General features: G+C 43.4%; 1 protein-coding gene across 2 annotated transcripts in view; it reads right to left on the reverse strand.

Annotated features, from left to right (window-relative positions):
- Positions 1 to 14,159, reverse strand: part of RUSC1 (RUN and SH3 domain containing 1) — a 210,664-nt gene that overhangs the window by 126,633 nt on the left and 69,872 nt on the right. Inside the window, exon 3 of one of the 2 annotated variants that reach the window (XM_078669581.1) lies at positions 13,179 to 13,277. The exons of the other annotated variant lie outside the window; for it this stretch is intronic. Coding sequence (XP_078525707.1) covers positions 13,179 to 13,277 — 99 coding nt within the window. The remainder of the gene's footprint in view (positions 1 to 13,178; positions 13,278 to 14,159) is intronic. 2 annotated transcript variants of the gene reach the window in all.

The raw sequence follows: 14,159 nt of genomic DNA on the forward strand, positions 1-14,159 counted from the left end.
TTGGTCTACCTTCTGGTGGAGGACAGCATACTACAAACCTAAAACCCTATGATGATGCTGGAACGTTACACCTAGGTGGAGAAACAAGATATACCGCCACTGCGTTGTGTACGTTTTATGAGGGTTTTTTATATGTATACACTAAAGACCTTGATATAACTGGACAAGTGATCCATTCTCTTTTGATTATTGCTGTAACCTTAGGAAGCTGAATGAACACAGAGCTTCTACTACCCACTACTTTGATGATTACATATTGAAGCAGTGTGCAGCTGTGGGAACTTAATAAACAGTGTGAACCACAATACAGCCAATACTGTTACTGATTAAACACAAATTGTGTAATTTCTTTAAACTACGCCTTAAGCAAATCAAAGCTAAGATGGCAGAGAACCCTGGTCTTAGCTACACCGAAGAGGAAGTGAGTGCCATTCTGTCAGAATCCCTGTCACTACAAGATAAGGACCTTACACAGACTCTGACACAATCAAGCGAGTGGGATGAACTATCAGAAGTCAAAACAGAGCAAGTCAGAACGGCTATTCATGGAATAATAATGAAAGAATATCTACGCGTCAATGCTGCCCCCAAGGGCTTATGGGTTCAGAATGCTCCACGCATTTTCCTTAAAGACATAGCCTTCCGCAAAGACTGGTCCTCCATCTCGTGGAAATGTACTAGGGACTATTTAGTCCTCATTACGAGATTGGTAGAAGCACTGACAATTAAAATACAAGTCAGCGAAGCCAAACTTAAGACGACAGTACATATTTCAGTCTTTAAAAAGAAACTCGATGAAATTAACCGGGAGATGAATGAAACCAAAGAGTATATTACTCAAAATAAGATCCAGAAATTGAGCAAAGATTTAAAGAACTTTTCCATAGAGAAGATGCATCCTTATGCAAGGGATGACTACGTATTCCCTGATCAGGGAGATGAGGAATCGGCAGGGGAGAACTCCAGTAACAACTCGGACTGTAGCAGTGATGATGGTACCTATCCCAGGAGAGGAAGAGGGCAATTCAGACGGAATACCCGCCAACGGAATAACAGGTGGCAGACACCAAGATTCTTTGATCAATCCGAAGCTAACTTTTAACCATACCTACCGAATTATATCAGCTGGATGAATCCCTTTTTCCAAGGACCACAACCAATGGGTCCTATGATGAACATGCCACAACCTCCTTTTTTAGGGAGAGGCACGAATACTCGCAGAGGGAAAAGAAGAGGGGTAACATGGAACGACCAAGAGAGACAAGTACATACAGGCAGCATGACGAAAGAACAACCGGGACCGAGCACAATGAGTCACTGGTAGTCAAACTTTCTGATACAGTTCTCACTACCACCCAAGAGAACATTTTAAATAAAGGTCTTGGCTTCGTCCCTACCCCTCCACTTGACATCTTCAAAACAAGATGCGAATTGGCTGAATTCTGCAGAAAGGTTAAACTTAAGGCCTTCTTCATGAATAAGGATCATGAAATTTCGGTGAGTGACACGAATCTTAGACCGAAGTCTACATTCTGCCCACCGTCCCCATATGGTACCAGTGGAAATTCAGGCTTTCGAACAAGCAATAATGAAAGAAGTCGAACAGATCAAATCAACGACAAGAAGACCTTATGTTAACATGACTAAACAAGAACAGCAAGCAATGGGTGATCTACGCAGAGATGATAACCTAGTGATCAAACCAGCAGACAAAGAGGGAGCGATTGTCCTCCTAAGCAAGCAGGGCTACAAACAACAGTGCATGGATCTACTAACTGACCAGAGATTCTACAAAAAAATAACCACTAACCCTACGAGTAGACTGCAAAGAACCATTGACTTGATGGTAGAGGAGGCAGAAGTAAATCGGTGGATTTCTAAACACGAAGCTGACTTTCTAAGAACCAGCTGACCACGAGTACCATATTTTTACTCCCTACCGAAAATTCATAAAAACAGAATACCACCACCTGGACGCCCAATCGTCTCAGGGATTGGGTCAGTACTAGAACCGCTATCGCAATTTGCAGACCAATTCTTGAAACCACTGGTACAAAATACACCTATGTACCTGAAAGATACACGGGACCTCCTGAATCAACTACAGCAGCAGACCTATAATGAAAGAACTATGTACCTGGTAGGACTCGATGTAGAGAGTCTCTACACTAGCCTCCCCCAACGGAAGACTCTGGACACCTTAGAGAACATACTGTCTGCTGAAGATTGGACCTATAATACACCTAGGCATTTGGTACTCGAGTGCTGCAAGTTAGCACTGACTGAAAACTATTTCGAATTCGAAGGGACCCTCTACGAGCAATGCCATGGTACTTCCATGGGAAGTACCTTTGCCCCAAGGGTGGCAGGGCTGTATGTCAGTAACTTTGAACAGCAATACATACAAAACCAGAATAATCCTTTCTTGTCGCAGATACGATTCTGGCGACGCTATATCGATGATGTCATCATGATATGGGAAGATTCACAAGAAATGCTGAAAGAATTCATAACGTGGATTAACAACAGAGACGAGTGCCTAAAGTTCACGTGTGTATCAGACAGAAAACATCTAGATTTCTTAGATATTACTATCTATACTGAGAATGATACCCTCCAGACAAAGACCTTCTATAAGCCTACAGCGAGAAACAGTATTCTATCATACAACAGCTTCCATCCTCGACCCCTAAGGGAGAATTTACCATACAGTCAATTCTTGCGAATAAGACGTAACTGTAGTACCCTCAAGGACTATAAAGAACAATCCAGAGATTTGGAAGACAGACTAACAAAAAGGCACTACTCAGTCAAAACCATCAGGAGATGTCAAAAACGAGCCCGTCATCAACCAAGGGAGAGCTTATTAGAAACAACCCTACGAGAAGCTACAACTGACGTTCTCACCTGTGTAACAACTTTCAATACATCATCCAATGAGATCAGGAAGATGTTGAATAAAAACTGGAGAATACCGACGTCAAATACCCTCCAATGGCCCAAACCTAGGTTTGCGAATAAAAGAACTCGGAACATAAAAGATCTTTGGTGCACACAAGTCCATCACCAGTAAATAACAAAGAAAGCCTAACAGCAGCCTGGAACTTGAGTCCTATTGTGGGCCATTACCCTTGTGGATCATGCGTAGTATGTAAACTAACAAAGATCACCAAAGTATTGCAACTAATGACGGATTTCACCTGGACATTGCGCCAACACACTAATTGCAATACAACCCAGGTAATATACATGATTACATGCCCTTGCCAGAGCAGGTACATAGGCATGACTTGACGTAAAGTCAAACTACGAATTGGTGAGCACAGAAGTAACATCAACTGCAAACATCCACCACCAAGATGAGCAGACACTTCATTGAAAAAGATCACTCGGCGGAGGTTCTACAATGGGTAGTCTTGGAAACCCTGTACATTAAGATCCACAATGCAGAACGAGTCCTTTTTGAGAAAGAACAACGTTGGGTCCACCGTCTGAAAACAGATGACGAGGGACTGAACTATACCATCCCCTGGCACACACTGTAAGATACCTGCATACATTAGGTCAAAGAGGTAATTTGCCATTCACAGTATTTATTATGGCTTTACTCTATGGTCTAACAAGAACACTACAAGGCGCCTCTAACTGGTATGGTCCTCATTATTAGGGAAAATCGCTCCAAAAGATACAAGGAGATCAACCACCTTGAAAACAACTTTATAGACTCCATAGTGAGATGAGAGTGCAAAATCATTAATAAATGTTTTAGAACACACATCTTTTAAAATAGAAAACTGTATGGATTTATCTTAGCAATATGCACATAATAACGACATAATTTTAGATAGACCGTATTGAGACCCACTTGTAGCAGCATTTTGTAACTAGAGAAATAACAAAATCGATTTCCATCCTATAAATTAACTGGGCAAATCTGATTCATTATTATGTCTACACTCTCGCGTTACAAACATTATTTAAAAACAGAGAGATTGTTCTATGCCAACCAAAAGCTGCCAACCATACTGGACAAGTTCTACTACCATTTCGATAGTAGGCTCTATGTAAATGGGCTCTATATGCTGCCGCGCGTCAACAGGACGCCGCACAGAGCCAGAACAAGTTAGTGACTTGTTTCACCGGGTAAGCGACTGATGCCCAATCCATGCAAAGAAATTAAATTTCACGGTAAGAGATAAGTTACCGAAATCATTATTCTCCACAGTAAAAGGCCGTTAATGCTCGGCGGCACCCTGAAGAAAGAATGAAATACATCTAAGGTAACCCTCTAACCTTCTAATTCTCACCCGTTACCTTTCACTGTAGTTTACAAATCCCGCACGCTTGGCTCTTTTTTTGTTATGGCGTTATTTGAATAACAAGACTGTGTTGTTTAAACGCACGCATACTGGCCAACTACTGTTCATGAAAAGGGTGTCTGACTAAGAGCAAAATGGAAACACTTTTTGATCACCTTCAATGTATTTGAGGCCACACAAACGGACTTACAACGGGTTTGAGAGTTTATTTTACTAAGTGCATATAAGCCCGGTTGTTGAGCAACCTTTTCACTTCCCCTCCCCACATTCCAGCTCAATAATAGGGTGTGAGAGTTGTGATAGTTTCATATACGCATTTGGAGTTAAATCTATGACAAATATGTATATTATAAAACTCGAGGCACAGACGCTTGTATAGAGAGTGGCAACCACACCATCCTATTCAGTGTCGGCGAGACCCACGATCAGAGCGAAAAGTTTAATGTAAATAAATTGATAATTTATCATTTGATCTGCCATTATGGCTGGGCGATCTAGATATCACAAAGAATTCTAGATATTCCATTTTTGCTAAAAACGTTGGCATTACTTGCTTAAATAACCTTGGTATCAAATAGAATAACCACAAACACATAGGGATGTAAGATAAAACTAAGGTAATATTGATTTCTTTCTCTTGTAATTACAGATACAACAGATCTGAATTAACAATGTCGGTGGTAAGTTAACTACGAGAAGTAGTGGCTGCAACAAGCTACCTACGTACTTTGGTCCTGAAGAAAGCCTCTAGAATTCACAAGAAGGCTGAAACATGGCGACCCAATAGTGCGAAGGACTAGTAACTGGGTCTATAACCGCACCTTAAGCGTTTTTAATTTCTCACTTCATTAATTTTTGTAATAATATTTTGGCACGACATAGTAAAGTAGAGAATTGTAACTCACAGCACTTGAGCACTTGCATTATATTCACTGTTTCTAATCCCTGGACACTACTGGAAATCAGTTGGTCTACCTCCTGGTGGAGGATAGCATACTACAAACCTAAAACCCTATGATGATGATGGAACGTTACACCTAGGCGGAGAATCAAGATATACCGCCACTGGCCTGTGTACGTTTTATGAGGGTTTTTATATGTATACAATAAAGACCCTGATTTAACAGGACAAGTGATCCATTCTCTTTTGATTATTGCTGTAACCTTAGGAAACTGAATGCACACAGAGCTTCTACTTCTCTCTACTTTGATGATTACTTACTATTGAGAAAGCCATACTAAACAACCTAGAACAAGTAGCCCTCCTCACAGCCAACAAGCAGACACAGAGCGCAAACCCAATACTCAAACACACAAGAAACGCCCTGCTTAAAATAGACCAAAGAATGGAGCATAGCGTAAAAAATTCAATGTGGGAATCACTGTGGGCAAACACAAAGATAAAATATAGGGAGAAACCTCTATCCATAGACACATGGAAAAGACTAGGGATCTCCTACCCAGCTCAGCTGGAAGAGGGGGAAAACCCCTCCACCTTCAGCATGCTAAAAACAAAGCACAATCTACCCGACATAGAACTGTACAACTTCCTTAAAATCAGAACAGCCCTGTCCAAAACAAAACTCACAAAACACATGCCCTCAATCATACAATACATGGAGAATCTCAACAGAATAGACCACCAGGTATCTCACCTCTACAGACTACTACGACCCAGTTCCACCAAGCTTAACGACAGAACAACCACATACTGGCAGAAACAACTCGGTTCCACACTCAGCGAGAAAGAACTCCACCTCCTCTGGACCTCCCCCACGCAAAACAAGATCTCCCCGGTGCTAGCTCAGACAAAATTTTGGCTTCTTCACAAGACTTACTGGACCCCGGCTCGCCTAGCGACCCTGGATCTGAGGGAAAACGACCAGTGCTGGAACTGCGACAAGGAAAAGGGGGACCTGGCACACCTTATCCACCACTGTCCCAAAATTAGAAAATGTTGGGACAAAATATTGACCTTCATGAATAAAACGTTAGGAAGCACACTAAAAGAAGACTTTGCTACACTTACCACCACATTTATAACAACAGAGCTAGACTCACAACAGGACAGAGACCTACTGGATCTCCTGCTAACAGCAGCAGCCAAAATAGTACTGACCAAATGGAAAGACACTTCCAAGGCAACTTTCAAGGGGTAGCTCAACTGGGTGACGTACCTTAGAGGAGCTGACAACACTGCTTTGCGAAACACACCATGAAGACAACCCCTCAGGGGCTTGTGGGCGTCCTTGGACAAGATCCTAGACCCATTCAAACCGCCATGAACAATACTAACAAAACGTAAACAATTGGCTCATAGCCACCCCCACTAGATCAAGACACTAACGAGAAGATAGCAATCTTCTGGTATGCTATCCCCTTTGTCTCTACATCTTAATTTCCTATTCTTTCCTCCTTTCACACCCCCTTTGTTCCTCTCACTGGGACAGTGGATAGGGGGACAGCCAAGCATATATTTTGTGAAAACTGTGCTACCAGTAATATAGCCAGCCTTGGTTGCTACCCTGTATCGACAAAGCGTTAACGATTATATGTTATATGTAAGAAAAAATATTTAAAAAGGTTTCGGGGGCATCTCTAAGATGCCCTCTGTCGTGCATTTGGCATTAAATCCCACACTGGCATCAGTGCAGGTTTAATGTGCTGAGAAGTTTAACATCAAACTTCTCAGTCTTCAGTTTAGCCATCATGGAGCTGTGGAGTTCGTAATGACAATCTCCCAGCACCACATACTCTTAATGGCATCACTGCACTTACAGTGCCCACTTACAGTGCCCAGGAATGGCCCTGGGTACTGTAGGGGCACAGGGCTCATGCACCTGTGCCCACAACTTTGGCACAGTGCACCCAGCTAGAGGGGTGACTGATGAATGACAGGGCAGTGTGTTTGTGGGCATGGCACACAGGGATGTGTGCCATGTCGACTCTTTGTTTAGTTCTGCACCAAGACATTCAGCCAGATTGGCAGGAGCCCAGGGCACACTCAGTCAAAGTACATCAGCAATTCAGCAAAAAGTGGGGGCATACCATGCAAGAAAGATGGCACTTTCTCACATAATGCACAAGGTTGGATGGTGGAGGAAATCCCACTCTCTGGATGTACACTTCCTCCAGGAATCCAAGGATGTCTATTTTGTTGCAGTTTTAGATAGAACGAGCTCGACCCGAAGGTATTGAGGCGCTTTACATGAGCACCAGTTACGTTACACAAGGACCCATTCATTTTTGGTAGGCATGGGGACATTATTTGATTTTCCCAGAATCACAGAATGTTGGGCCGACGCCGAGACTCAAACCTGGTGCCCCCGCTTCAAAGTCTCTAAACCGGAGCCTATGTCTGAAATGTCCTTAATAAGAGTCACTTGATAGAAGCAGCCTCGAGGAAAACCGGTAATCAAACCATATTCAAACTGGGTATAGAAGAGCAAACAAGAAAGGAAGATGGAATTAAAATAAGTATTCTGAGCCAACAGTCGAGTGTGAGGGTGAGTACGCCGCCACCAATTGCTCATGGTGGTTTTGTACTACGCATGTGTATCTTGTGAATAACCTCCGGAGCATAGCATCAAGCCCCCAGCTGTGATTCCTGTCCCAAGCCTCCCAAAGCCCCCTTGTCACCCTCTCTTACCCCTTCCCTTCCTTGACCCCCCCACTCTACCGGTTTGCAGGTGAGGCTTTGAGAGGCCGCCATCTCAAGGGTCTGGGGTGGGCTCAGGTACCGCTGGACCGGGAACCGCTGGTTCAGGGCGATCACCTGCTCCTGCATGAAGCATGTCAGCACCTTCACTTTTGTATTGTATTGTAACAACATTTATATAGCGATTACTACCCCCGAGGAGGCGTCGAAGCGCTTTATCGGTGAGTAGCACACTACTCCGGAACCCAGAAAGGATTTGTGGTAAATTTGTGTAGTGAAATATGAAAATGATTACAGTGATGAATAGGTTAGTTATTTGGGTTGAGAAGGATAATGGAGGGATAGAGAAGGGAAAAAGGTTTGCATTTATATAGCGCTTGCTACCCATGACGGTGTGTTGAATTACTTTTTCGGCGAGTAGCATGCTACGCTGGGACTCATACAGTGTCAGTGGTGAATTAGTATAGTAAAATATGATGGTAATTTACCAAAAAGAGCTCACTAGGTAGAGCGCAGGAAAACCACAGAGCCCACAAATCAAATGGCAAGAGAGAAACGAGCGAGGGACCTACAAAGCCACAACTTGCACCCTTCAAAAGTAACTTTCCACCACCCTGGCTACCATTAACACACTGCTGCCCATCAAAATATGTATTTACAGCATTTACTGAAGGTTAGGCCCAATGCCGCCAAAATATTCACAAAGCACAACCCTTAAATATATTCTCATTTAAAACTTTGCCAACCAAGGTGAGCCTTCCGTCAGCACCGAAAGTGAAGCCCAAGGAAGCGAGGACTACAACAGACCAGATATGCAGAACTACACACAGAGGCAGAGTAACCGTATGAAGAAATAATAAACCCACAGCCAGTATTGGTGCCCAAAGCACAATGGGCATGCATCTCTGCCACCATCACTGCACTCTTCAATCGGAGAGCCCCATAAAACACTTAACGCCAGGAAGTGTAACAAACATCTGCAAATGACAAGGTGTTCAATGTCGCAGAGCATAACCATTGGCCACCTCTGTGTCCGTGCCTCTATTTACCACTCACGGCAGAAGCACCAGAAAGGCAAAGCTCAAGAGATTTTCAGCCAAAAGAGGCATGCATGGTTGAAAAACACCCTGATGTACGGCAGCAAGGTGTAACCCTTTCACAGACCCTTATGAGCTCTGCAGGCAGCCGTCCTTGCCAGTACGGTGGCCTACGTGAATTACATGACAATGTACATACTGCGTAAATCCTCGAATGCCATCCGAGGCACACAAGAGAAGACCGGGGGCTCGCCTCGGTAAGTCGCCCTGACTCGTTTAGAATGCCTCGCGTGTAAAGGACAGAGGCATCCTGCCATGCAAACTAAAATGAGGTAGGGTGTCTCTGGGATCTGCTTGTAGCAGCGTCTGCAGCAGCAGAGTGCACACACACAAATGCAGCCACGTGTATGCACAGGAGGAAAGCCAGGGCAGAGGACAAGAGGCGACAGACACTCAGGCGTTAAATAAAAACCATGCATGTGGCCTCGGGGGGGACAAAGAGCTGGTGCCTCCCTCCCTCAGATCCGGCGGCATCCATTTCCTAACCCACCACAGGAAACCAGTGAGGAGCAGGCGACAGGTAGTCCCATGTGTGCCATGGTTTCTGCAAGCCCTACCCACCGTTTCTTACCACCCACCCCAACCACCCCGCCCGCCCCAACTCCTTAACTCAGACGGTTCATCTTAAAAAAATAAAAAATTACAAGTGCAAGCAACGCCATAACGCTCTATTCGTAGGACTCTTATCGTCGTCCAAAGACCCTGAGGAAGTGGCAGAGCCCAAGAATGGTTGGAGGGCGGGGCCAGCAGCAAGGACAGAGAACCAAGCACAGCAGTCAAGATCGGTGCACAGAAGGCAATAGTGAAATAAGGAAAACAACAACATTAAGGCACGCAAGCAGAGTGAACGCTGCTGCTCGCTCCCGAGGCAATACTCCATGGGAGTTAACTTTTCAAAAATGGTGGGGCATGCAGCATCTATCCGCCATTACCACACTTGCATTTTTAAAATGACACACAGATAAGCCAATCATAAGCAAAGGAGGAGTCAGACTCCATAAAGTAGATACAAAAAATTGCCTAGAGTGCAAGTGCTGTTTAGGCTCGACCTAAAAAAGCACTCTTTTTGTACCAAGAGCTAGCTTTCTTCCACATGTGGTGTATTTCGTCCAGCAGTTCGGGCTGTAGTCATCTTCAAAATTCCATATGGAATTTAAAATAGAAAAACACTTGTTTTGACCCCCCCTTTTCTCGACCCCTGCTTGACGGATTACCCTGAAACTTTCCATGTGCAACAAGAATCACCAACACTTTGATTTGTCAAAAGGCAATAAAGGTATACGTTTACAATGGAAACATGGTCCTAACTATAACTACCTCCTGAAGACCACCAGTAGGATATTGATGTATATATATATATATATATATATAGTTATTGTTTTTGTTAATTGTTTATGTCTATTGTCTTCCGAGCAAGTCAGAATAACTTTAGACAAGGGAGGGAACACTGCCTTAATTTTGTTAGATCTTTCAGCAGCGTTCGACACTGCTAACCATGGACTTCTGATCAGCCAATAGGTACATATTAGCATTATACTACAAGTATTTGTTAACAATTGCCTGTATTTATTTAAATCTAATCCTGATATTTTTAACTCTCCATGCTGTCTATCTGCTCAGCTGTTGCCTGGAACTCATGAAAGACAGCATGGAGAGTCTTTCACAACAAGCATCATTTTCAGTATATTTCCGCTTTTAAAAATAAATACAGACGGGAAACACATTGTTTTCTGTCTGTATTTGTCTGTAAAAATCAGTAAAAACGAATAACTGGAAGCCTTAATTATAAGGAATAAAATACCCTTTGCCATTTGTTAAAAGGATTCTGAGAGTCACCTTAATTCCCATGACCACTTGAAAGAAATTGGCCTTCGGCCCCATTCCTCTATATGGTCACATACTCCTCAGGTGATTTGCAATATGCTCACACTGTACGGCTGGGGGTATATTTTCCCATATATATTAAATGCTAAGGGAGGAGACTTCTAATGAAGAGTCAGAATGTCCCGAAATGCATCGAGTTTGAAAAGTCTCTCTTTTCCTTTGACTAGTGCAGATGAAATATGCCGATTTATATAGTTGATGATTTGGAAATGAAACTTTTTCTATTGTGAAAAAATCTTAATCCTCACTAGAAAGGATTATCATAAATATACTTCGGATACAAACAAATACGATTTTGTGGAATCAATAAAATAATGTGTGTCCCACAACCTAATGGATCTAGTAAATGGCAGGCTCTAAAAGGTCTTCAAGTGAACTGGGGGTCAGGGGTCAGGGAACCCTAACAGCACTGTCTGAGAATTATAATGCAATTTAGGTTCAAACTAATCGAACTCTGAAGTAAAATAAGCATTGGCAAAGCCACTACATCTGGCTGTAATTTGCTAATGGAAATAAACTCAGGCTGAGCTGCATGCACAAATGCCATTTAGGATATTAAACACAGACCAATTGTCTCTGCCAATGCTGGGATAAAAATACAAAAATGAATAATTTCTGCATAAAATGCACATAAGCTATGAACACCTTAGTGTGACAAACAGTGTGAAGATTGAGTGTACTTTTCAGATGCAAATATTCTCACAAGCACTTCCCTGCAGGCGGAATGATCAAGAAACAGCCAACAAACAACATGAGTGAGGAAGAAAGCACACTTTAGTCATATTTGAAATAATTGTTAACAATAGGTCAGCAGCACCCAGCCAGAGCGGAAAAAGGGATTCCAAACATTTCTTGTGTTAGGTCCCCCTCAAAGAGTCATGGGGCTAAAAAGCTATCCCCAAAGGGTGGTTGAGCGTAGAGTGCATCAGACAACTGTCATCAGCCATCAGTGGCGGGGAGAATTCAAGACCAAATAAGTCTTAAAAGTAAATATATAGGCATCTGCTTATCAGATATAATGGGGTGGTTCTGATAGCGAGATGCAAAGAGAGCTGTCCCCAGGGGTATGACACTGCTGGGGGGCCAAGCCCAGATTTTAATGTAGCGTTTATTATCAGCATATTTTGTTGAAGTGGTAAAGGTATGGTTATACATTAAAAACACGTTCTAAACCCATCCCTCTTCTATACTTCCACTATCATTTTCAATCCAAATAACAGACTAACATATCCATCGCTCTAATTAATTTAATAGTTCAGGTAGTAAGTGCTATATAAATGCAATTACAATACAATACAATATACCATAACAAAAGAAGAGACACGCTATAGCATTCAGGAAGCAGTATCCACCAAAATATGAGCCTGCCACTTTTGCCTACTAGTAGGTCCAGGTTTTCGCTCGACTCACACCTGTTCAGCGCCAGTATACTTTCCTGGGTGATAGTGCGCTTGACCAATCTACATAATAGTGTCTTGCAATATCCTTATGATATATGGTAGGTCATATTTTACCCCATATGTAACATGTTGAGGGAGGTGACCCCTATTGAAGTCTCGGACAGTTTGGAAATGCATTGAGTTTGAAAATACTCTCTTCTTGTTTTACCAATACAGATGAAATACGGTTATTTACATGTGTACAGCGCTCTGATAACCTAACGAGGCACGTTCGCGCTATATAAAACACCAAATAAATAAATAAATGTTTGATGATTTGGAAATGAAACTTTTTCCTTTGTGAACAAATCTTAAACCTCACTAGAAAGGATTATCAATAAACCTACTTAGGAAACAAATACGATTTTGTGGCAACAATAACAATCTGTCTCCTCGGTCCCAGGGACCAAGTAAAGAGCAAGCTCTAAAATGTCTTCAGTTGGCCAGGAGTCGTAGAACTGTAGTAGCTTTTTGTGCCCAGAAGATGGTGGTGTTGAAAAATGTGCTGTAATAAACAATATTTAATCAATAGTGGCCGAGGAGCAGACCTTTCAACATTGAGGCTTCTCAGAGAACTTGAAAGTCCTGCAACTGCCAGGAAATGTACACCCCAGAATCCATCACAAGAGCCAATGTCTAAGAGCCTATCCGCCCCACTGTCCCTTTTCTCACCACAGCCTGCCATGGAGGAGTTCACGACCACTCCTAACTGGAGGTCCCCCATCTCCCCTTCTAACACTGGGACGGCATTATGGGGTAGGATGGCCCCCTGGTACTTTACCTCTCTTCTGCTCCTGGTGATGGGCGCAGCTGTCGCCGCCCGCAGCCATCCACGCTGGTCCCCTGCTGATGTAACCGAGGAGGCAACGACACGGCCTACCTGGAAAGAAGAGACCTGGGGTCATTCTCCCAAGCGCCTAGAGAAACTTCATCTCAGTGTGTGTGCTTCTCGGGAAAACGTACTCCCTCTGCTGGTTGCCGAGCAACGCACAACATCCCACACGTTCCCACTCAGTTACCATTGTGAGAACACAGAAGCATCACCAAGTGGATGTTGGACCAATGAAACAGCCAGTCAGAGGCAGTGACGTAGCAAGGGAGATGGGTGCAGTGACTGCGGCCTGGATGATGAAACACAGCAATAGCCAGGGGTCAGTGGGCCCTCAAGGTCATTGGCCAATAGGCCAGTGCAATGGCACAAAGTCTGCAACACAATTAGTGGCTTAAAGAGAATGGGAATGGAATGGGGTCAGGCACATAATGGGCAGGCACACACATTTAAAGGGGGTGAGAAAGTTGCAGGAAGTGCATAACAGATGGTGCCTGATGGAGGTTGGGCCACAAATATCATACATAATATGTGTATATGAAACAGGCATAGCCCGAGCCTCAGAAAAAAAGCAGCCTGAGAAAGGCAGTAGGCATGGTGTGAGGCCAGCAAGCAGGCAGGGTTAGGCCCCAAAGAGCAGACAATGTAAAACTCATGAAAGAAGACAGTCTAAGCCACAGAGCAGGCAGGGATAGACCTACTGAAACAGGAAGGGTATTAGCAGAAAAATTAGGAAGGAGGGAATCACACAGAGCAGCCTTTGTCTTAAGCAGATAAAAGAAAGAATTGGTTGGAGACCCTGGAGAGCAGACAAGTGGGGGCGTACAGATCAGGAAGTGTCAAAAGTCCAGAAAGCAAGCACAGTATGATAACCAGAGAGTATATGGGGTCTGAGAACAGTAGCAGTCTTAAGGCAAAGAGCAGGCAAGGATG

The sequence above is a fragment of the Lissotriton helveticus genome, chromosome 12, assembly GCF_964261635.1.
Source record: "Lissotriton helveticus chromosome 12, aLisHel1.1, whole genome shotgun sequence".
Taxonomy (NCBI): domain Eukaryota; kingdom Metazoa; phylum Chordata; class Amphibia; order Caudata; family Salamandridae; genus Lissotriton; species Lissotriton helveticus.